The sequence below is a fragment of the Athene cunicularia genome, assembly GCF_003259725.1.
Source record: "Athene cunicularia isolate RWA chromosome 7 unlocalized genomic scaffold, athCun1 chr7_part1, whole genome shotgun sequence".
NCBI lineage: Eukaryota > Metazoa > Chordata > Aves > Strigiformes > Strigidae > Athene > Athene cunicularia.
The window spans coordinates 12,799,130-12,821,160 of NW_020799107.1; the positions used below are offsets into that span (position 1 = coordinate 12,799,130).

At 40.1% G+C, this 22,031-nt stretch overlaps 1 protein-coding gene across 1 annotated transcript in view; it reads left to right on the forward strand.

The window, feature by feature from the left end:
* The window catches only part of TTN (titin), a 241,668-nt gene extending 219,637 nt beyond the window's left edge, over window positions 1-22,031 (forward strand). Inside the window, 26 exon segments of the mRNA XM_026852428.1 lie at window positions 74-370; window positions 919-1,206; window positions 1,299-1,598; window positions 1,677-3,743; window positions 3,838-4,140; window positions 4,220-4,525; window positions 4,619-4,909; window positions 5,030-5,329; window positions 5,436-5,741; window positions 5,963-6,268; window positions 6,369-6,650; window positions 6,935-7,528; window positions 7,630-7,917; window positions 8,046-8,345; window positions 8,799-9,101; window positions 9,373-9,675; window positions 9,794-10,378; window positions 10,520-10,825; window positions 10,918-11,217; window positions 11,460-12,035; window positions 12,128-12,433; window positions 12,525-13,118; window positions 13,237-19,181; window positions 19,266-19,419; window positions 20,334-20,627; window positions 20,752-22,031. Coding sequence (XP_026708229.1) covers window positions 74-370; window positions 919-1,206; window positions 1,299-1,598; window positions 1,677-3,743; window positions 3,838-4,140; window positions 4,220-4,525; window positions 4,619-4,909; window positions 5,030-5,329; window positions 5,436-5,741; window positions 5,963-6,268; window positions 6,369-6,650; window positions 6,935-7,528; window positions 7,630-7,917; window positions 8,046-8,345; window positions 8,799-9,101; window positions 9,373-9,675; window positions 9,794-10,378; window positions 10,520-10,825; window positions 10,918-11,217; window positions 11,460-12,035; window positions 12,128-12,433; window positions 12,525-13,118; window positions 13,237-19,181; window positions 19,266-19,419; window positions 20,334-20,627; window positions 20,752-21,050 — 16,193 coding nt within the window. The 3' untranslated portion in view covers window positions 21,051-22,031.

The window sequence follows — 22,031 nt, forward strand, 5'->3', positions numbered from 1 at the left end:
ATCCAAGAAAATGTTCATCTTGTAGACTATGGTGAGCAGTAATAAATATAGATCTTAAATGTTTTCCTTTCAGACCCACCTGGTACTCCTGATTACATTGATGTCACCAGGGAAACAGTCACCCTTAAATGGACCCCCCCACTGCGTGATGGAGGCAGTAAGATTGTGGGTTACAGCATTGAGAAACGGCAAGGAAGCGAAGACCGTTGGCTCAGATGTAACTTTACTGATGTTAGTGAATGCCAATATACAGTTACAGGACTGAGTTCAGGTGACCGATATGAATTCAGAGTGCTTGCAAGAAATGCTGTTGGTACAATCAGCCCACCTTCACAGTCTTCAGGCTATATAATGACCAGAGATGAAAACAGTAAGAACTATTTCTTAATTTGTTTGTATTTGTTTACTGAATCCAGCTAGAGCTTCTGGCTGTACTGATGGGAAATGGGAGGCCAAAGGGGAAAAAACACGTGACTGAGGTCCTTCCAGTCAACTCAGAACATTTCTGTTTGTACTCCAAGGTGGGATGGTCTAAATTAAAGACCCAAATCTGTCAGCCATACATAATCAGTTGCTAAAAGGCATGGCATTTATTTTGGATAAGCAGCAGCAGCAAAGTTGGAAATCATAAACTGTAGTATTCTGATGCACTGAATAATTTAGAAATTAAAATAGGCCTCAGGTAGCTTGGTGTACTGTAGCAGCATATGTTAATAGTGTCTTTTACCTATTGTTAGCATGATGCACTGTGTGCATACAGGAAAAATTAGTTTATAGTTCATATAATAACTTTTCAGAGAATCCCATTTTCTAAGTGAAAGAATTCTATATCTGACAATCTTTTATAACTAGTACATTAAAAATAGTATCAGGAAAAATACTTGCCTATGTGGGAATTGAATTATATTTTTCTTTCAGTTGCTCCAACAATCGAATTTGGTCCTGAGCACTTTGAAGGCCTTACTGTTAAAGCTGGAGAGAGCATTAGACTTAAAGCTCTAATCAAAGGACGTCCAGTACCTAAAGTGACATGGTTTAAGGATGGTAAGGAGATTGAGAAAATAATGAATATGGAAATAACTACAGCTATTGGATATAGTACAATCTTCATTAGAGATGCTACCCGGGATCATCGTGGAGTGTACACAGTAGAAGCCAAAAATGCATCAGGCACTAAACGAGAAGACATTACCTTCAGAGTACAAGGTACTGCACCAAACACTTTCAGAATGCTCTTTTGAAATAGCATTTTGTTCTAAGTGCCAGAAAATTATAATTCTGAACCTTTAAAATTGCAGACACACCAGGAAAAGTTGGCGGACCGATACGATTCACAAACATTACTGGAGAAAAAGTCACATTATGGTGGGACCCTCCAGCTAATGATGGTTGTGCTTCTATTTCCCACTACATAATTGAAAAACGTGAAACCAGCAGGATTGCTTGGGCATTAGTTGAAGATAAATGTGAAGCTTGCAGCTACACAGCACTTAAGTTAATTAAGGGCAACGAGTACCAGTTCCGTGTCTCTGCAGTGAACAAATTTGGAGTTGGCAGACCATTGGAGTCTGATCCAGTAACCGCACAAATACCTTACAGTAAGTTTCCACCTCATTCTGTAGAAATAACTGTGGGGTTACTATCTTGTCTTTCTAATGACGTTTTTCTTTTTTCAGCTCTCCCTGATGCACCAGGAACTCCAGAGCCTACCAATGTAACAGGAGACAGTATCACACTCACATGGGCAAGACCAAAATCAGATGGTGGAAGTGAGATAAATGAGTATATTCTGGAAAGGAGAGAAAAGAAGAGCATGCGCTGGGTTAAAGTATCCAGTAAGAGGCCCATTACTGAGAACAGATACAGAGTAACTGGCCTTGTTGAAGGCAATGAGTATGAATTCCATGTCATGGCTGAAAACGCTGCAGGAGTTGGACCTCCAAGTGATGTTTCAAAGCTGATTAAATGCAGAGAACCAGTCAGCCCACCAAGTGCTCCTAATGTTGTAAAGGTGACAGATACATCGAAGACTAGTGTAAGCCTAGAGTGGACCAAGCCAGTTTTTGATGGAGGCATGGAAATAATTGGGTACATCATTGAGATGTGCAAAGCTGATCTTGAAGCATGGCAGAAAGTCAATGCAGAGACTGTTCTTGCTACTAAATATACCGTTGTTGATTTGGAGGCAGGAGAACACTATAAATTCAGAGTTAGTGCTGTCAATGGTGCTGGCAAAGGAGAAAGTTGTGAAGTTCCTGCTTCAGTCCAAACTGTAGACAGGCTTTCTGCACCTGAAATTGATATCGATGCAAATTTCAAGCAGACTCATATTGTAAGAGCAGGTGCAAGCATTCGTCTATTTATTGCCTTCTCTGGAAGACCTGTTCCTACTGCTGTGTGGTCCAAAGCAGATGCTAATCTTAGCTTGCGTGCTGACATTCAAACGACTGATTCATTCAGCACATTGACTGTGGAGGAATGCAATAGAAATGATTCTGGCAAGTATGTCTTTACTGTGGAAAACAACAGTGGAAGTAAGTCTATTACATTTACGGTCAAGGTTTTGGACACGCCTGGTCCACCAGGTCCTATTACATTTAAAGATGTGACTCGAGGATCTATTACTTTAATGTGGGATGCCCCCGTCCTGGATGGAGGTTCACGTATCCATCACTACATTGTGGAAAAAAGGGAGGCAAGCCGTCGTAGCTGGCAAGTGGTGAGTTCAAAATGCACTCGACAAATCTTTAAGGTCACTGATCTGGCAGAAGGTGTGCCATACTATTACCGAGTGTCAGCAGAAAATGAATATGGTGTAGGTGAACCCTGTGAATTAACAGAACCAGTTGTAGCCACGGAAGAACCTGCTCCACCTAAGAGACTAGATATTGTTGATACAACCAAATCTTCCGTAGTTTTAGCTTGGCTTAAACCTGACCATGATGGTGGTAGCCGTGTTACTGGATACCTTCTTGAAATGAAACAAAAAGGATCTGACTCCTGGATTGAAGCTGGACAAACCAAACAACTTACTTTCACTGTTGAAGGCCTTGTGGAGAACACTGAATATGAATTCAGGGTCAAGGCAAAGAATGATGCTGGCTACAGTCAGCCGAGAGAAGCTTTCTCTTCTGTTATTATTAAGGAGCCACAGATTGAACCAACAGCAGATCTCAGTGAAATAAGCAGACAGCTTATAACATGCAAGGCTGGAAGCACCTTTACTATTGATATACCTATCAGTGGGCGCCCAGCTCCAAAAGTGACATGGAAACTTGAGGAGATGAGGCTGAAGGAAACTGAGAGAGTGACCATCAAGACAACAAAAGACAGAACCACACTGACTGTAAAGGACAGTATGAGAGGTGACTCTGGTAAATACTACCTCACGCTTGAAAACACTGCTGGTGTGAAAACATTTACTGTCACAGTGGTAGTCATAGGAAGGCCAGGTCCTGTCACTGGCCCAATTGAAATATCATCTGTCTCTGCTGAATCCTGTGTGTTGACCTGGAAAGAACCTGAAGATGATGGTGGCAGCGACATTACGAACTATATTGTAGAGAAACGTGAATCTGGCACAACAGCATGGCAGCTGGTAAATTCCAGTGTGAAACGTACACAGATCAAAGTCACTCATCTGACAAAATACCAGGAGTACAGTTTCCGAGTAAGCTCAGAAAACAGATTTGGTGTCAGCAAACCCCTTGAATCAAAACCAATAGTTGCTGAGCATCCATTTGGTAAGTGAAACACTTTTCAAAATTTAGGGTTTTTTTTCTCTGACTGAGGTATTTGTAATAACTAACATTTTCCTCCCGTCCTTTTTGTGTTTAGTCCCACCAAGCCCACCTTCAAGGCCAGAAGTCTATTCTGTTTCTGCAACTGCCATGGCCATTCGCTGGGAGGAACCTTATCATGATGGTGGCAGCAAAGTCATTGGATATTGGGTTGAAAAGAAGGAGCGCAACACCATCCTTTGGGTGAAGGAGAACAAAGTGCCATGCTGTGAATGCAACTACAAAATCACAGGATTGGTGGAAGGCCTAGAATATCAGTTCAGAACCTATGCTCTAAATGCTGCAGGTGTTAGTAAAGCTAGTGAAGCTTCCAGACCTGTAGTGGCTCAAAATCCAGTTGGTAAGTATTACTTTTAGAGTTATGTTTTATTTAAGAGAAATAGGATAGCATTTCTCATTTTTCTGTTTTATTCATCCAGATCCACCAGGAAGACCAGAAGTAACAGATGTCACCAGATCTACAGTGTCCCTGAGATGGTCAGCACCCCTTTATGATGGAGGGAGCAAAATTATCGGATATATTATAGAGCGCAAACCATATACTGCATCTGGTGATGGACGCTGGCTGAAATGCAATTATACCATTGTCTCAGAAAACTTTTTTACTGTGACAGCTCTTAGTGAAGATGAAGCATACGAATTCCGTGTACTAGCAAAGAATGCTGCTGGTGTGATCAGCAAAGGATCTGAATCAACTGGTGCTGTCATTTGCAAAGATGAATACTGTAAGACATACTCACTTGGAACAATAAAAACATAATGTTCTATTTTTAGGACTGTCATGTAATTTGCTTTTAATTTGTTTTTCCTTATGACAGCACCACCAAAGGCTGAACTTGATGCCAGACTACAGGGAGAAGTTGTGACCATTAGGGCTGGATCAGATCTTGTTCTTGATGCAGCCATTGGTGGGAAACCAGAACCAAAAGTCTTCTGGTCCAAAGGTGACAGGGAGTTGGATCTATGCGAGAAAATATCTCTGCAATACACCAGCAAACGAGCCATTGCAGTTATCAAGTTCTGCGACAGAAGTGATAGTGGAAAATATACTTTAACAGTTAAAAATGCCAGTGGAATGAAACAACTTTCTGTTCTTGTCAAAGTGCTTGGTATGTATTCCATGATTAATATTCATACTTAGTATACTAAAAAACCCACATTCTTTTAAATAAGAGTGAGACCCTTTTCCTTAGCTGCTAATAACAATACTTATTTTCATCTCTACCCAGATTCGCCAGGTCCATGTGCAGGCAAAATCACAGTTACCAGAGTAACAGAAGAGAAATGTACTCTGGCATGGAACATTCCTGAGGAAGATGGAGGTGCACAAATCACTCACTATATCGTAGAAAGACGTGAAACCAGCAGACTTCACTGGGTTATTGTTGAGGCTGAATGCCAGACTTTATCATACGTGGTAACAAAACTTATTAAAAATAATGAGTACATTTTCCGTGTGAGAGCTGTCAACAAATATGGACCAGGTGTTCCACTTGAATCAGAACCTGTGATTGCCAGGAATGCTTTCAGTGAGTATTACTACCTTCCATTCTGCATCAGAATGTTTGGAATATTTCCCATAGATAAACAATATGTTAAATAATAAATTTTTTTTCACCTTTAAAAAAACCTCAGCTATACCAACACAGCCTGGTGCACCTGAAGAAGTGAGTGTCGGCAAGGAACATATTATTATTCAGTGGACGAAACCAGAATCAGACGGTGGCAGTGAGATTAAGGACTACCTTGTGGACAAACGTGAAAGGAAAAGTCTGCGCTGGACACGAGTGAACAGAGATTACACTGTTTATGATACCAGACTGAAAGTCACTGGTCTCATGGAAGGCAGCCAGTACCAGTTCCGTGTCACTGCCGTGAATGCTGCTGGGAACAGTGAGCCTAGCGAAGCTTCACAGTACATGTTATGTAAAGAACCATCATGTAAGTTACCATAATATTTACTTATAATAATGGTGCATAAACCCACGTTGACACTTCAGTTAAAATACCCAGATCCACTGAACTAGACAGTATTAGAATAAATTTAAAAGCTGTTACAGTTAATTTTAAATTTATTTCCTGGAATTAGCTGTTTGGAAATTGTTTTTAACTGTAAAATGTTTCCTTTGTGGATGTAAAATGCATTTTCTTCTTTTTCAAAGATACTCCTGCACCGCCTTCCACTCCGAGAGTTGTGGATACTACTAAGCACAGCATAAGTTTAGCATGGTCAAAGCCCACATACGATGGTGGTGCTGACATCTTAGGTTATGTTCTTGAAATGAAAGAAGAAGGTACTGAACAGTGGTATCGACCACATACAACTGCCACTCTGAGGAATGCTGAGTTCACTGTGACTGGTCTTAAAACAGCCCAGAAATACCAATTCAGAGTTGCTGCTACAAATGTGAATGGTATGAGTGAATTTAGTGAATCATCAGCAGAAATAGAACCTGTGGAAAGAATAGGTAATTTGAAAACTTCATGGATATTTTAAGGAATAATTATATTTTCATTTAGAACTACTAAAAGATTCATTAATTCCATGTTTCTTACACCCTTCATCAGAAATACCTGAGCTTGAGCTTGCTGATGATCTGAAGAAGACAGTTACAGTCAGAGCCGGTGGTTCCCTGCGTCTAATGGTCTCTGTATCTGGCAGACCTGCTCCTGTAATCACATGGAGCAAGCAGGGTGTTGACCTTGTGAGTCGAGCTATTATTGATACTACAGACAGCTACACCCTTCTTATTGTGGATAAAGTTAATCGCTATGATGCTGGAAAATATGTCATTGAGGCTGAAAATCAATCAGGAAAAAAATCTGCAACTATTTCTGTCAAAGTGTATGGTAAGTACTGCTACAATTGTATACGGGTATTACATCAATCATAGAGTACGCTGATCAGGAATAAGGAAGCCATCAATTTCCAAAGGAAATTTGCAGCTTAAATAACATCATGAGAATGTTTTGAAAGTCATAAAAACAATCTAATCCAAAGGAAAATACATAGTTTCTAAAGCTGTAATAGTTTATAAATCAAATCCCAGCGTTATTTTTTTAATGGAGAAACAGTCATTGACTCTAAAAGGAAATGATCCAAAAGGAAAAACAATCTTGTTTGTTTGTTTTAGATACACCTGGTCCACCTGCTGCAGTGAGAATTAAGGAAGTGTCAAAAGATTCTGTGACGCTTACTTGGGATATTCCAACCATTGATGGAGGAGCCCCAGTCAACAATTATATAATTGAGAAACGTGAAGCTTCCATGAGAGCTTACAAGACTGTCACTATCAAATGCAGCAAGACATTTTATAGAGTTACTGGACTTCTAGAAGGAGCTTTGTATTATTTCAGAGTTCTACCAGAAAATATTTACGGCATTGGTGAAGCTTGTGAAACATCTGATGCAGTACTAGTATCTGATGTCCCCATGGTACCACAAAAACTTGAAGTGATTGACACCACTAAATCAACTGTTACCCTGGCATGGGAGAAACCATCACATGATGGTGGCAGCAGATTAACTGGCTATGTTATTGAGGCCAGCAAAGCTGGAACAGAAAGATGGCTGAAGGTAGTGACACTGAAGCCTAATGTCTACGAGCATACAATTATCTCTCTCAATGAGGGTGAACAGTACTTGTTCAGGGTCAGAGCACAGAATCAGAAGGGCATGTCAGAACCACGAGAGATTGTCACAGCAGTGACAGTACAAGACCAAAAGGGTAGGTATCTACTCTTAAAAATAACAGGATGAAGCTTATACCAACTGAATGTGATATTTATAAAATGGATATTTAAAATATCAATTATTTACTATTCTTAGTTCTACCAACAATTGACTTCGCTGGAATACCTCAGAAGACAATTCATGTACCTGCTGGCAAGCCCATTGAGTTAGCTATTCCAATTGAAGGACGACCACCCCCAGCTGTATCGTGGTTCTTTGCTGGTTCTAAACTAAAAGAATCAGAACGCATCAAAATGGAGACTGTTGCCAAAACGGCTAAATTAACTGTGCGTGAGACCACCATACATGACACTGGAGAGTATACGCTGGAACTGAAGAACACAACTGGAACAGTTACTGATACACTAAAGGTTATAATCCTTGGTAAGTATTTATGAAAATAGCTGTCTGTGATCTTTCTCCATCTGAACTTTGTTGCATCAGCAATATGATTCCTTTTCTCCACATTATTTATTTTTTTGTCTTTTAATTTTTATTTTTTTTTTTTTTAGACAAACCTGGACCACCTGTTGGGCCTATCCGAATTGATGACATTGATTCAAATTATGTAACCATCTCCTGGGAGCCACCTGAGCTAGATGGTGGAGCTACCCTTAGTGGCTATGTGGTTGAACAACGCGATGCTCACCGTCCTGGATGGCTGCCAGTTTCAGAGTCAGTAACCAGAACAATGTTTAAGTTCACCAGACTTGTTGAAGGTGCAGAATACGTGTTCCGTGTCGCTGCTACAAACCGCTTTGGGATTGGATCTTACCTGCAGTCTGAAATTATAGAATGCAGAAGCAGAATCCGTAAGTCTGCATTTTTGCTTATTCTCTACCTTTAAAAATAAAAATATATATTTAAATGGGCTTATATACCCACATATAGAGAAGATATTTCTAGATTATACTAGTTCCTTTTGACAAATAAAATGGTACATTATGATGCACAGTAGTCTTGTTATATTTCCAGTGACAAATGCCATCCATAAATCTATATAGATATTATAGATGCACTACACAGAACCTGGATGGTAAACTTGGATTTCTGCTCGTCTACTATTAGCCTTGAAAAATTGCTTTACCTGATTACAAAAACAGGAGTATTTCAATGACCTAATTTGTAAGGTACTTTGACATTTGCTGATAAAACAAGTTTGTTGTGACATTGATATTACATTGTCATTCACAATATTTTGCATATTACTAATGTGTAGAATCATTTGATGCTTTCTTCACTAATTCTGTGTTATGTTTTTACAGGTATTCCTGGTCCTCCTGGCACTCCAGAAGTGTTTGATGTCTCTCGAGATGGCATGACATTAACTTGGTACCCTCCAGAAGATGATGGTGACTCACAGATTACTGGTTATATTGTAGAACGCAAAGAAGTTAGAGCAGATAGATGGATCCGTGTGAATAAAGTTCCAGTCACTATGACTCGTTACCGTTCCACTGGGTTGGTTGAAGGATTAGAATATGAACATCGAGTCACAGCAATCAACGCAAGAGGCACTGGGAAACCCAGCCGTCCTTCCAAGTCTGCTGTCGCCAGAGATCCAATTGGTAAGTACTTTCCTACATAGATTAAGCGCATCATGGCAGAAATGAATGATAATAGTAAAAGTTACTCTTTTTTCTAATTCTGAAATTTATCTGGGTCTATTAACAAATGAGATTCTGACTGAAGAAAATAATAGTGAAAATCTTTCATTCTGTTTTCCTGTATAAATCCTATAGACTCAACACAGATCATACGATGCAAGTTGGAATTTCTTGTATCTTCTAAATATTAATAAAAAAGATCCCAGCCCCCACATCTGATCTTCTTTTCCAGCTCCTCCAGGTAAACCTCAGAATCCAAGAGTCACTGATACTACAAGAACATCTGTCTCCCTGGCTTGGAGTCCACCAGAAGATGAAGGTGGTTCTAAAGTTACTGGCTACTTAATTGAGATGCAGAAGGTTGATCAATTTGAATGGACCAAATGCAATACCACGCCAACCAAGATTCGTGAATACACCTTAACACATCTCCCCCAGGGTGCAGAGTACAGATTCCGTGTGCTGGCCTGTAATGCTGGTGGGCCAGGAGAACCTGCTGAGGTGCCAGGAACAGTCAAAATAACAGAAATGCTTGGTAAGGCTTTTCAAGTCTTAACTCTCATTGAAAGTTGTTCTAAAAAAGTATTTACCTAAAGCAGGTATGATATAATCTGTAAAACAGACCTAACATGACATGTTAATTTTCTTTATAGACTATCCTGACTATGAACTTGATGAAAAATACCAGGAAGGTCTCATGGTGAGACAAGGTGGAGTTATCAGGCTTACAATACCCATTAAGGGTAAACCCATCCCAATATGCAAATGGACAAAAGAAGGACACGACATCAGCAAGAGGGCCATGATTGCGACTTCTGACACTCACACGGAACTTGTGATCAAAGATGCAGAAAGAGAAGATTCGGGCACCTATGATTTGGCACTTGAAAACAAGTGTGGAAAAAAAGCTGTTTATATTAAAGTCAGAGTGATTGGCATTCCAAATCCACCAGAAGGGCCACTTGAGTATGATGATATACAGGCTCGCTCTGTCAGAGTAAGCTGGAGACCTCCTACAGATGATGGTGGTGCAGATATCCTAGGTTATATTGTTGAGAGACGAGAGGTACCGAAGACTGCCTGGTACACTGTTGACTCCAGAGTGAAAGGGACATCCCTAGTGGTGAAAGGGCTCAAAGAAAATGTGGAATATCACTTCCGTGTTTCTGCTGAAAACCATTTTGGTATTAGCAAATCTCTCAAATCTGAAGAACCAGCAGTACCAAAGACACCACTAAGTAAGTCCCATTTTAGAATTTTTTAAAAAAAATAAATTTTAATTACTACATTATGGTTCTAAAAGTGCAATAGTATATGTAAATGTTTTAATGTTATGTGACTATTATTTCTATTATTTTTGTTATTATAATTATCAACAGATCCTCCAGAGCCTCCAAACAACCCACCTGAAGTGCTCGATGTTACAAAGAGTTCTGTCAACTTGTCCTGGTCCAGACCTAAAGATGACGGTGGTTCTCGTGTAACTGGCTACTACATTGAGCGTAAAGAGACTTCTACAGAAAAATGGGTCCGGCACAATAAGACGCAGATTACCACTACAATGTACACAGTCACAGGACTTGTTCCAGATGCTGAATATCAATTCCGTATCATTGCTCAAAATGACATCGGTGAAAGTGAAGCAAGTCCTCCTTCTGAACCAGTTGTATGCAAGGATCCATTTGGTAGGAAAATGTTCACATTAACAGATGTTTTCAAGAGCAACTTAGTGCCATTTAGAGAGTAATTTATTTTCTGTGTCTATTTTAATTTTCAGACAAACCAAGCCAACCTGGAGAAATTGAGATCACTTCTATATTTAAGGATAGTATTACATTAGAATGGGAACGACCTGAAAGTGATGGTGGCAAAGAGATCCTTGGCTATTGGGTTGAATATCGCCAGTCTGGAGAAAGCACCTGGAAAAAATGCAATAAAGAACGCATCAAGGACAGGCAGTTTACAGTAGGAGGTTTACTAGAGGCTACAGAATATGAATTCCGTGTTTTTGCAGAAAATCAGACTGGCCTCAGCAGACCTCGAAGGACTGCCATGGCAGTGAAAACTAAATTAACATGTAAGCAAAAATATATTGCCATATTTGCTGTGATATTGTGATTTGCTGTGTCATAAACCACAGTGCTTCACTTAACATTCTGTCTACATGTTTTACATGTTGTTTGCTAACATGACTGTCCTAAAGCACAGCCTTTCAAGTATAAGAGACACAAGTAGAAATGGAAATTAATTTCCAGTAATATACTAATAGAGGAAAATTTCTTAGTAATATTCATTATTTTTTAATTTTCTTTATTGTAGCTGGAGAAGCACCTGCCATAAAAAAAGAAATGCAGGATGTTACAACTAAACTGGGTGAAGCAGCTCAGCTAACATGCCAGATTGTTGGGAGACCTTTGCCTGATATTAAATGGTACAGATTTGGCAAAGAACTGGTGCAAAGCCGAAAATACAAAATGTCATCTGATGGACGCAATCATACCCTGACAGTAATAACAGATGAACAGGAAGATGAAGGTCTCTACACTTGCATGGCTACCAATGATGTTGGAGAAATTGAAACTAGTGGCAAGCTATTATTGCAGGCTCCTCCTCAATTCCACCCTGGCTTCCCATTGAAAGAGAAATACTATGCTGGCGCAGGTGGCACCCTCCGCCTTCACATTGTATATATTGGCCGACCAGTACCAGCGATAACTTGGTTCCACGGCAACAAACCTTTGAGAGGATCAGAAACAATTACTATTGAGAACACAGAGCATTATACTCATCTTGCTATTAAGAATGTCCAGCACAAGACTCATGCTGGGAAGTACAAAGTGCAACTCAGTAACACGTTTGGAACAGTTGACACTGTACTTAATGTGGAAATACAAGGTAATTAATTTCATTTTCAGTATTTTTGTGGAATATTTTCTCAAATAATTATTGGCAAAAGAACTAAAAACTTTATGCCTTTTCTTTTACAGATAAGCCAGAAAAACCAGTAGGGCCAATTGTTATAGAGTCTATACTGAAGAATTCTGTGGTGATAAGCTGGAAACCACCAGAAGATGATGGAGGTGCTATGATAACCAATTACATCATAGAGAAACGTGAAGCTAAAGAAGGAGCAGAATGGCAACTTGTATCTTCAAGCATTTCAGGCACAACCTGTAGAATTGTTAACCTAACTGAAAATGCAGGCTATTATTTCCGTGTTTTTGCTCAGAATACATATGGCATTAGTGAAGCACTGGAGGTTTCATCAGTTGTTGTTATGAAGCCTCTATTTGGTAAGTGGACACCAAAATGTCAGTATCTGTATGCCCCTGTAATTACTACGGCAAACTCACTTCAGTTTCTTAACTTTTTTATTCTTTACAGAAAAACCAGGACAACCTGGTCAGCCAGTAGCAAGTGCTATCACAAAGGATTCTTGTGTTGTCTCATGGAAGCCACCTGCAAGTGATGGTGGTGCAAAGATTAGAACTTACTATCTTGAGAAACGTGAGAAGAAACAAAACAAGTGGATTTCTGTAACAACAGATGAAATTCGTGAAACGGTGTATTCTGTGAAAGATCTTATTGAAGGTCTTGAATATGAGTTCCGTGTAAAATGTGAAAATCTTGGTGGTGAAAGTGAGTGGAGTGAGGTATCACAACCAGTCATTCCAAAATCTGATGTACCGATTCAAGCTCCACATTTCAAGGAAGAACTAAGGAATCTGAATGTGAAATTTCAAGCTAATGCCACATTTGTCTGCAAAGTCACAGGTCATCCTAAACCAATTGTCAAGTGGTACAGACAAGGCAAAGAAATCATGCCAGATGGTGAAAAGATCAAGATACAGGAATTCAAGGGCGGATACCACCAGCTGGTGATCACAAATGTAACAGATGATGACGCCACAGTATATCAAGTTAGAGCTACCAACCAAGGAGGATCTGTGTCTGGCACTGCCTCTTTGGACGTTGAAGGTGAATGGAGGGTCTTGACTCCTAAGACAAATTCTTTTAAATCTCTGAATGTTTAGACTATTGGCAAGCTCATGTGCTTTTGGTCATGCGTTGTTTTTTCTTTCTTTTTCTATTCCAGTTCCTGCAAAGATTCACTTGCCCAAAAACCTGGAAGGCATGGGAGCTGTTCATGCCCTCCGAGGGGAAGTAGTGAGCATCAAGATTCCATTCAGTGGCAAGCCTCACCCTGTGATCACATGGCAGAAGGGACAAGACCTCATCGATACTAATGGACACTATCAAGTCATTGTTACACGATCATTCACATCTCTTGTTTTCCCAAATGGTGTTGACAGAAAAGATGCAGGGTTTTACATTGTTTGTGCCAAAAACAGATTTGGAATTGATCAAAAAACAGTTGAATTAGATGTGGCTGATGTGCCTGATCCACCAAGAGGTCTGAAAGTAACTGACATTTCAAGGGATTCAGTTAACTTAACCTGGAATGAACCAGCTACTGATGGTGGAAGCAGAATCATAAACTACATTATTGAGAAACGTGCTACAACAGCAGAGCGATGGATTCGAGTTGCACAAGCTCGTGATACACGATACACAGTGGTGAACCTGTTTGGCAAGACCACCTACCAGTTCCGTGTAATTGCAGAAAACAAGTTTGGCCAAAGCCAACCTTCTGAACCTACTGATCCAATTATAACAAAGGAAGATAAAACCAGAGTAATGAACTATGATGAAGAAGTTGATGAGACCAGAGAAGTCACCACAGTTAAAGCAGCTCACTATTCTACAAAAGAACTCTATGACAAATATATGATTGCAGAAGAGCTTGGACGTGGGCAGTTCGGCATTGCACACCGCTGTGTTGAGGCAGTTTCAAAAAAGACTTACCTGGCCAAGTTTGTCAAAGTAAAGGGTGCTGACCAAGTTTTGGTAAAGAAAGAAATTTCCATTCTAAACATTGCTAGGCACCGAAATATCCTGTATCTTCATGAGTCATTTGAGAGCCTAGAAGAATTGGTCATGATCTTTGAATTCATTTCTGGAGTTGACATCTTTGAAAGAATCAGCACAGCTTCATTTGAACTTAACGAAAGAGAAATAGTAAGTTACGTACGCCAGGTCTGTGATGCGCTAGAGTTTCTGCATCGCCACAGCATTGGACATTTTGATATTAAACCAGACAATATTATTTACTTCACAAGAAGAAGCTCTGTAGTAAAAATTGTTGAATTTGGTCAAGCCAGACAATTGAAGCCTGGGGACAGCTTTAGACTCCAGTTCACTTCTCCTGAATATTATGCACCTGAAGTACATCATCATGATTTGGTCAGCACAGCTACTGACATGTGGTCCGTTGGTGCTCTAACATATATACTTCTCAGTGGCATTAATCCTTTCATTGCTGAAACAAACCAACAAGTTATTGAAAATATTCTAAATGCTGAATACAACTTTGATGATGAAGCATTCAAAGACATAAGCATTGAGGCCATGGACTTCATTGATCGCCTACTAGTAAAGGAAAGAAAAGCTCGGATGACAGCTGCTGAAGCGCTTAACCATGTGTGGCTAAAACAGCAGACAGAAAAGACCAGCACTAAAGTCATCAAGACCTTGAGGCACAGGCGTTACTACCAAACTCTAGTAAAGAAGGAGTGGAACACAGTTGTGTCAGTAGCCCGCATTTCCTGTGGAGGTGCTATTAGAACTCAGAAAGGCATAACGGTGGCTAAAGTTAAAGTTGCACCAATAGACATCGGTCCCATTGCTGGACAGATAAAGCATACTGTTACAGAAGAAGGAGGGCATGCCAAATATGTCTGTAGGATTGAAAACTATGATCAGTCCACACAAGTTACATGGTACTTTGGTATGAGGCAATTAGAAAGCAGTGAGAAATATGAAATCAAATATGAAGAAGGTGTGGCAACCATGTATGTCAAAGATGTTTCTAAATCTGATGATGGCACCTACAGATGCAAGGTAGTAAATGATTATGGTGAAGATAGCTCTTATGCAGAACTTTTTGTTAAAGGCGTGAGAGAAATTTCTGAGCACTACAGATGCAGAACCGTTAGGAAAGTGAAACGACGAGTTGATACTATGAGATTATTAGAGCGTCCACCAGAATTTACTCTGCCTTTGTACAACCGCACTGCATACATTGGAGAAAATGTCAGGTTCGGAGTAACTATAACAGTTCACCCAGAACCTCGCTTAACATGGTTCAAATCAGGCCAGAAAATCAAACCTGGTGATGATGATAAGAAGTATACTTTTGAATCAGACAAGGGTCTTTACCAACTCATCATCAATAATGTCACTGAAGAGGATGATGCTGAATACAGTATTGTGGCACGCAATAAATATGGCGAAGACAGCTGCAAAGCCAAGCTGACTGTGATTCCGCATCCACCTCCAGCAGATGCCACGCTCAGGCCAATGTTTAAAAGACTGCTGGCAAATGCTGAATGTCAAGAAGGCCAAAATGTCAGTTTTGAGATCAGGGTATCTGGTGTACCAAAACCAACGCTGAAATGGGAGAAAGATGGTCAACCTCTATCCTTTGGTCCTAACTTTGATATAATTCATGAAGGTTTAGATTATTATGCTTTGCATATTAGAGAAACTTTACCAGAAGACAGTGGTTATTACAGAGTTACTGCCACAAACAGTGCTGGATCTACAAGCTGTCAGGCTTATCTAAAAGTTGAACGCTTGAAATATGTCAAGCGTGAGTACAAGACTGAAGAAGAACGGGAGAAGCACGTACAGAGGCAAATTGACAAGACCTTACGAATGGCAGAAATCCTATCTGGGGTTGAAGCTGTTCCACTGACACAAACTGCACAAGAAGCTCTCAGAGAAGCTGCTATCTTATATAAACCAGCTGTTAGCACTAAGAATGTCAAAGGTGAATATGAAATTAAGAAAGAAGAAAAGAAGGAAGAAAGAAGGCTTCGTATGCCATACGAGGTCCCAGAGCCTCGCAAACATGTACGCACTACTCTTGAGGAAGATCAGAACATTAAACACTTTGTGCCTCTGTCAGACATGAAGTGGTACAAGAGGCTGCGAGACCAGTACGAAATGCCAGGAAAACTTGAGAGAACTGTTCAGAAACGCCAGAAACGCATACGTCTTTCCAGGTGGGAGCAATTCTATGTGATGCCACTGCCACGCATTTCTGATCAGTATAAGCCTAAGTGGCGCATACCAAAGCTAACACAAGATGATCTTGAAATTGTGAGACCAGCACGTCGGCGTACCCCATCTCCAGACTATGAATATTACTTTAGACCAAGGCGGCGATCGCTTGGTGACTTGTCTGATGAGGAATTACTCCTGCCTATTGATGACTATTTAGCCATGAAGAGAACAGAAGAGGAAAGACTGCGCCTTGAAGAAGAGCTGGAGTTAGGCTTTTCTGCTTCCCCACCAAGAAGTCCCCCACGCTTTGAACTGTCTGCCCTTCGGTATTCTACTGCAGGAGCACAGGTCAGATCAGAGGAAGAAAGAAAAAGAGAGCTGAGGTATTCAAGCTATCACATCCCAACTAAAGCCGAGACCAGTGCAACCTATGCAGAGCTTCGTCAGCGCCATGACAGGGCTGCCTATAGACCACCTAAACAAAAGCAAAGAATAATGGACGAAAGAGAGGATGAAGAATTGCTCCGTCCTGTTGGCACTGCTCAACGGCTCTCTGAATACAGGAGTGAGCTTGAATATATGGCAGAGGAGGAAAAGAGTAGACTCAGGAGAAGGAGGGAAAGAGAAATAACTGAAATCACATCAGAAGAAGAAGAAGAAATAGAAATGGTGCAACATGTTCACAGGGAATTTTCACCTCCCTCTAGATTACTAAGGAGAAGAAGATCTCTTTCTCCAACTTACATTGAGTTGATGCGTCCTGTATCTGAATTAATTCGACCTCGCTCACGGCCTCCTGAAGAAAGTGAGAGAAGATCCCCAACACCAGAGAGAACTCGACCACGCTCACCTAGCCCAGTTTCTAGTGAAAGATCACTCTCTCGGTTTGAGAGGATGGCAAGATTTGATATATTTTCTAGGTATGAGTCCATGAAATCTGCTTTGAAAACTCAGAAAGCTATGGAAAGGAAATATGAAGTTCTGACTCAGCAGCCTTTCACTCTTGACCATGCTCCTCGCATTACCCTGAGAATGCGCTCACACCGAGTCCCATGTGGCCATAATACCAGGTTCATTCTAAATGTCCAGTCAAAACCAACTGCTGAAGTGAAGTGGTACCATAATGGTATTGAGCTCCAGGAGAGCAGTAAGATACATTTTACTAACACCAGTGGTGTATTAACTCTGGAGATTCTTGACTGCCACATTGATGACAGTGGAACATACCGGGCTGTATGCACAAACTACAAAGGGGAATGCTCTGATTATGCAACACTAGATGTTACTGGAGGAGATTACACTACATACTCTTCCCAACGGAGAGATGAAGAAGTACCAAGGTCAATTTTACCTGACTTGACAAAAACAGAGGCATATGCAGTCTCCTCATTTAAGAAAGCATCTGCTACAGAATCAAGTTCCTCATTAAGAGAGGTCAAATCGGAAATGTCAGCAACAAGAGAATCGCTTTTATCATATGAACACTATGCTGCTTCTGAAGAAAAAATCACTGCAGCTGAAGAAAAATCACTGGAAGAAAGGACTGTACACAAGACATTCAAAAGCACTCTACCAGCAACAATCCTTACAAAGCCACGGTCAATCACAGTTGCTGAAGGGGAGACTGCAAGATTCTCCTGTGATGCAGATGGTGAACCAGCACCAGTAATAACATGGTTCCGTGCAGGTCAACCCATTGTTTCCTCAAGGCGCTTCCAAGTAACACGCACACAGTACAAGTCCACCTTTGAAATTTCTTCAGTCCAGATGTCAGATGAAGGAAGTTACACTGTTGTGGTGGAAAACTCTGAAGGAAGACAGGAAGCGCACTTTACTTTGACCATTCAAAGAACAAAAATTCCTGCTAAAACAATTACATCACCCCCAACAATCAAATCTCCTGAGCCTCACGTAAAGTCTCCAGAGCCAGTTAAGTCTCCTAAACGAGTGAAATCTCCTGAACCCATCAGTGGCCCCCCAAGAGCAAAGTCACCACCTGGAGACAAATCAGTACCAGCAGAGAAAGTGCAATTACTAACTGCTTCTCCACCAAAGATAAAACAGCAGCTGAAAGCAGAAACTCTTGGAGATAAGGTAAAGCTATCCTGTGCAGTTGAAAGCAATGTTTTAAGTGTCAGAGAAGTGGCTTGGTACAAGGATGGCAAAAAACTGAAAGAAGACCATCATTTCAAGTTTCATTATGCAGCAGATGGCACCTACGAGCTCAAGATCCATGAGCTCATGGAATCTGATAAAGGAGAATACACCTGTGAAATTATTGGGGAAGGAGGCATTTCAAAAACTAGCTTCCAGTTTACTGGCCAAGTATTTAAAAATATCCATTCCCAGGTAAGAGGTGTATCTGAAACTCATAAAACAGTTCGAAAAGAAGATGAGGTGCTTACAGTTTCTACCCAGAAGAAATCAGCAGTGGCAACTGAAGAAAAAGCAGCAGTTCAAGAAGTCATTAAAAAGTCAGTTGTTACTGAAGATGTCAAACAATTGAAAGCAGAAATTAAAGCTTCTTCAACTAAAATGACAGTGTCTGAAGGGCAGAAATTGATGCTAAAAGCCAACATTCCTGGTGCCTGTGAAGTAAAATGGGTGCTGAATGGAATGGAGCTGAGAAATTCAGATGATTACAGATATGGTGTTTCTGGAAGTGATCACACACTAACTATCAAAAAAGCTAGTAATAAAGATGAAGGTATACTTACCTGTGAGGGTAAAACTGATGAAGGCATTATTAAATGCCAGTATGTTCTGACCTTTTCTAAAGAACGCTCCAATGAACCAGCATTTATCATGCAGCCTAAGTCTCAAAATGTCAATGAAGGACAAGATGTATTGTTCACCTGTGAAGTTTCTGGGGATCCTTCACCTGAAATTGAGTGGTTCAAGAATAATCAACCTGTAAGTATTTATTTAATATTTTTACTTGAATGTAGAATTACTCCTAAAACTGATCTTAATGAAACCATTCTTTCCCTTCCTCAGATTGCTGTTTCATCACACATCCGAGTAACACGGTCTAAAAACGTATATTCTCTTGAGATTCGAAATGCAGCAGTGAGTGACACTGGAAAATACACAGTCAAAGCAAAAAATTACCATGGGCAGTGCTCTGCTACAGCATCTTTGACTGTACTCCGTAAGTTTGTTCTCTGGGTCTTGCGTTCAGACTGATCACAACTTTTTGCTGTGGTGTGTCTACTAAAATGACTTATGATAAAAGCCACTGGTAATGTTGTTTCAGGTTTATCACCAAGTTCCTATTTCTTTTGTATATTATACCTACAGAACTAAAACAGCATTAGAAGTCTTTATAACACAGAGGAGCACACAAATGCTCTATTACATCAATAGATGCATGCTAACAGAAAGCTATGAGCATTCCTTCTAGGATGACTGTGTTAAGACCTTGGTGCTGGCAATTACTATTTCCTCATTTACTAACAGAATCTGTCCCAATAAAACGAAGTCATTCCACAGTTAAAATTTTTTATAGTTAACTTGGACATAACTGAACTGGGTTTAGTATTTTATTGGCTGTACCATATCCCAGTTCCTAGCATCAAGGGGTTGCTATGATTTGCTTGTATGACTCTGCTTGGGTTTAAAGGAAAGATGCAGTGACTGAGATTTTCTGTTACCTTTCACAGCTACAGAACAATGCAGTGAAATACAGACTTTCCTATACCATGCTTGTAAGCACTTGAAAATGTTTCACAACTTCTACAACTGAACGCACACAATTTCTCAGTGTCGAATTGTAGTACTGGTTCTAATAGGGAAGGCTGTGTGACAATCTGTTTCTTCTTAAGTATTTTTCCTTCAAGTTCATAGATACTAGTAACAGTTCTGTTTCCTACTTGTTTCATGTATAAATTACTGTAATCCTCAATCAAATCATTGTAAACAATTTTATACTCCACTGCAGTTTTCCATTGAAAGCAAACTATGCTGTCTCTTTGTTTCTGTAAAATTAACCATATAGTACTGCATGACTTAGTTCGTTAATGTGATGTTATTGGTTTTTCCTTCTATGTTTGCGATGCTCCCCAGCTCTAATTGAAGAACCTCCAAAAGAGGTAGTATTGAAGACAAGTGGCGACGCAAGCATGCACGAAAGTTTTTCTTCTCAGTCCGTTCAAATGGCTTCTTCTAAGCAAGAGGCTTCATTCAGCAGTTTCAGCAGTAGCAGCATGACTGAAATGAAATTTGCAAGCATGTCTGCCAAAAGCATGTCCTCCATGAAAGAATCCTTTGTAGAGATGAGCTCCAGCAGTATTATGGGGAAATCTAGTATGGCTCAACTGGAGAGTTCAACTAGTAAAATGCTTAAATCGGGTCTGAGAGGTGAGCAATACAATTACTGGTTGAGTTAGTGCTTCAAATATCCTGTAACAGTCATCAGAGTAACCCTGCTGCATGGCTTAGTGGAAACAGACTAACTTGGTATTTCTTCTCCTGTTTTGTAAAGGAGTACCACCCAAAATTGAAGCTCTCCCATCTGATATCAGCATCGACGAGGGAAAAGTTCTCACACTATCTTGTGCCTTTTCCGGTGAACCTGCTCCCGAAATAACATGGTACTGCAGAGGGAGAAAAATTACCAGTCAGGACCAGCGAGGCAGATTCCACATTGAAACCAGTGAAGATCTAACCACCTTGATCATCATGGATGTCCAGAAGAACGACGGCGGACTTTATACCCTGAATTTAGGAAATGAATTTGGTACTGATTCTGCCACTGTGAATATTAATATTCGATCAATTTAGAGAGCTTGATCTGTATTATTTACACTTGTCTTTTTACAAGTGATTCATATATGGACTGAAGTATCTGATATGTAAATATAAAAAAAAATATTTTTGTACCTACCTGAATGAGACGAAGTCCAGAGCTATACATTATGACTTATAGTCATTATTGACCTAAGAATTTTAAACACTTTTTTCACTGACATGTACATACTGTATATAGCCGAAGTTAACGGTTATGAAGTTTTGTACCATTTATTTTATGACATTTTGAAATGTAACTTTTGGAACTAACAGTTGGTAGGAGAAAGTTTCCTAGCAAACGACTACCCTGCTCAACATTTAACTAATTTTTGCGCCTCAACTCATTGTTGATGTCTAAGAATGCCTCAACAGGTAGAGAGGCTCCCTGTTGAAGATTACCTACACCTAAGAGATGATACTGTGCGTCGTATTTCATACACGCACGAATATTTATGTTGAATCAGAAATGTAAGGCATTGGTGATGCTTGCAATTACCCTCCTGTAAGCATTGCTTTAATGTTTTACATTGGATCTGATTATGTCACAATTTCCATACCTGACTGACAATTTTTGGACTAAGTGCAAGCGGCCAGCACTTTGTTCACCCACTGTCTGTGTACTGTTTCTGACATATTGACTGCCTGAATAGCTTTAAAAAAATAACATCACCTGGCCATCCCCTTAATCAACGAAGCTATTTAGGTACTCAAGTGCAGCAGCAGTACCCCCTCTCGGAGGTTCATAGGATGCAGTGATGGAGTTTGTGTGGTAGCATTAGATAGCCAGTAGTCACTTCCGGGCAACTAAGCAATGAACCACAGTTTGAAAACAAACTGTTGTTACAACATCAAATACTGCCCTGCACTTCAATTTGCTTTAGTTCTCCTAATGTAGTAATAAATCTTGTTAGCTGTTGAACCTCCTTGAGATAGATTTGCTCATTTGAAATAAAGCATGCTTTCTGCACCATAAAA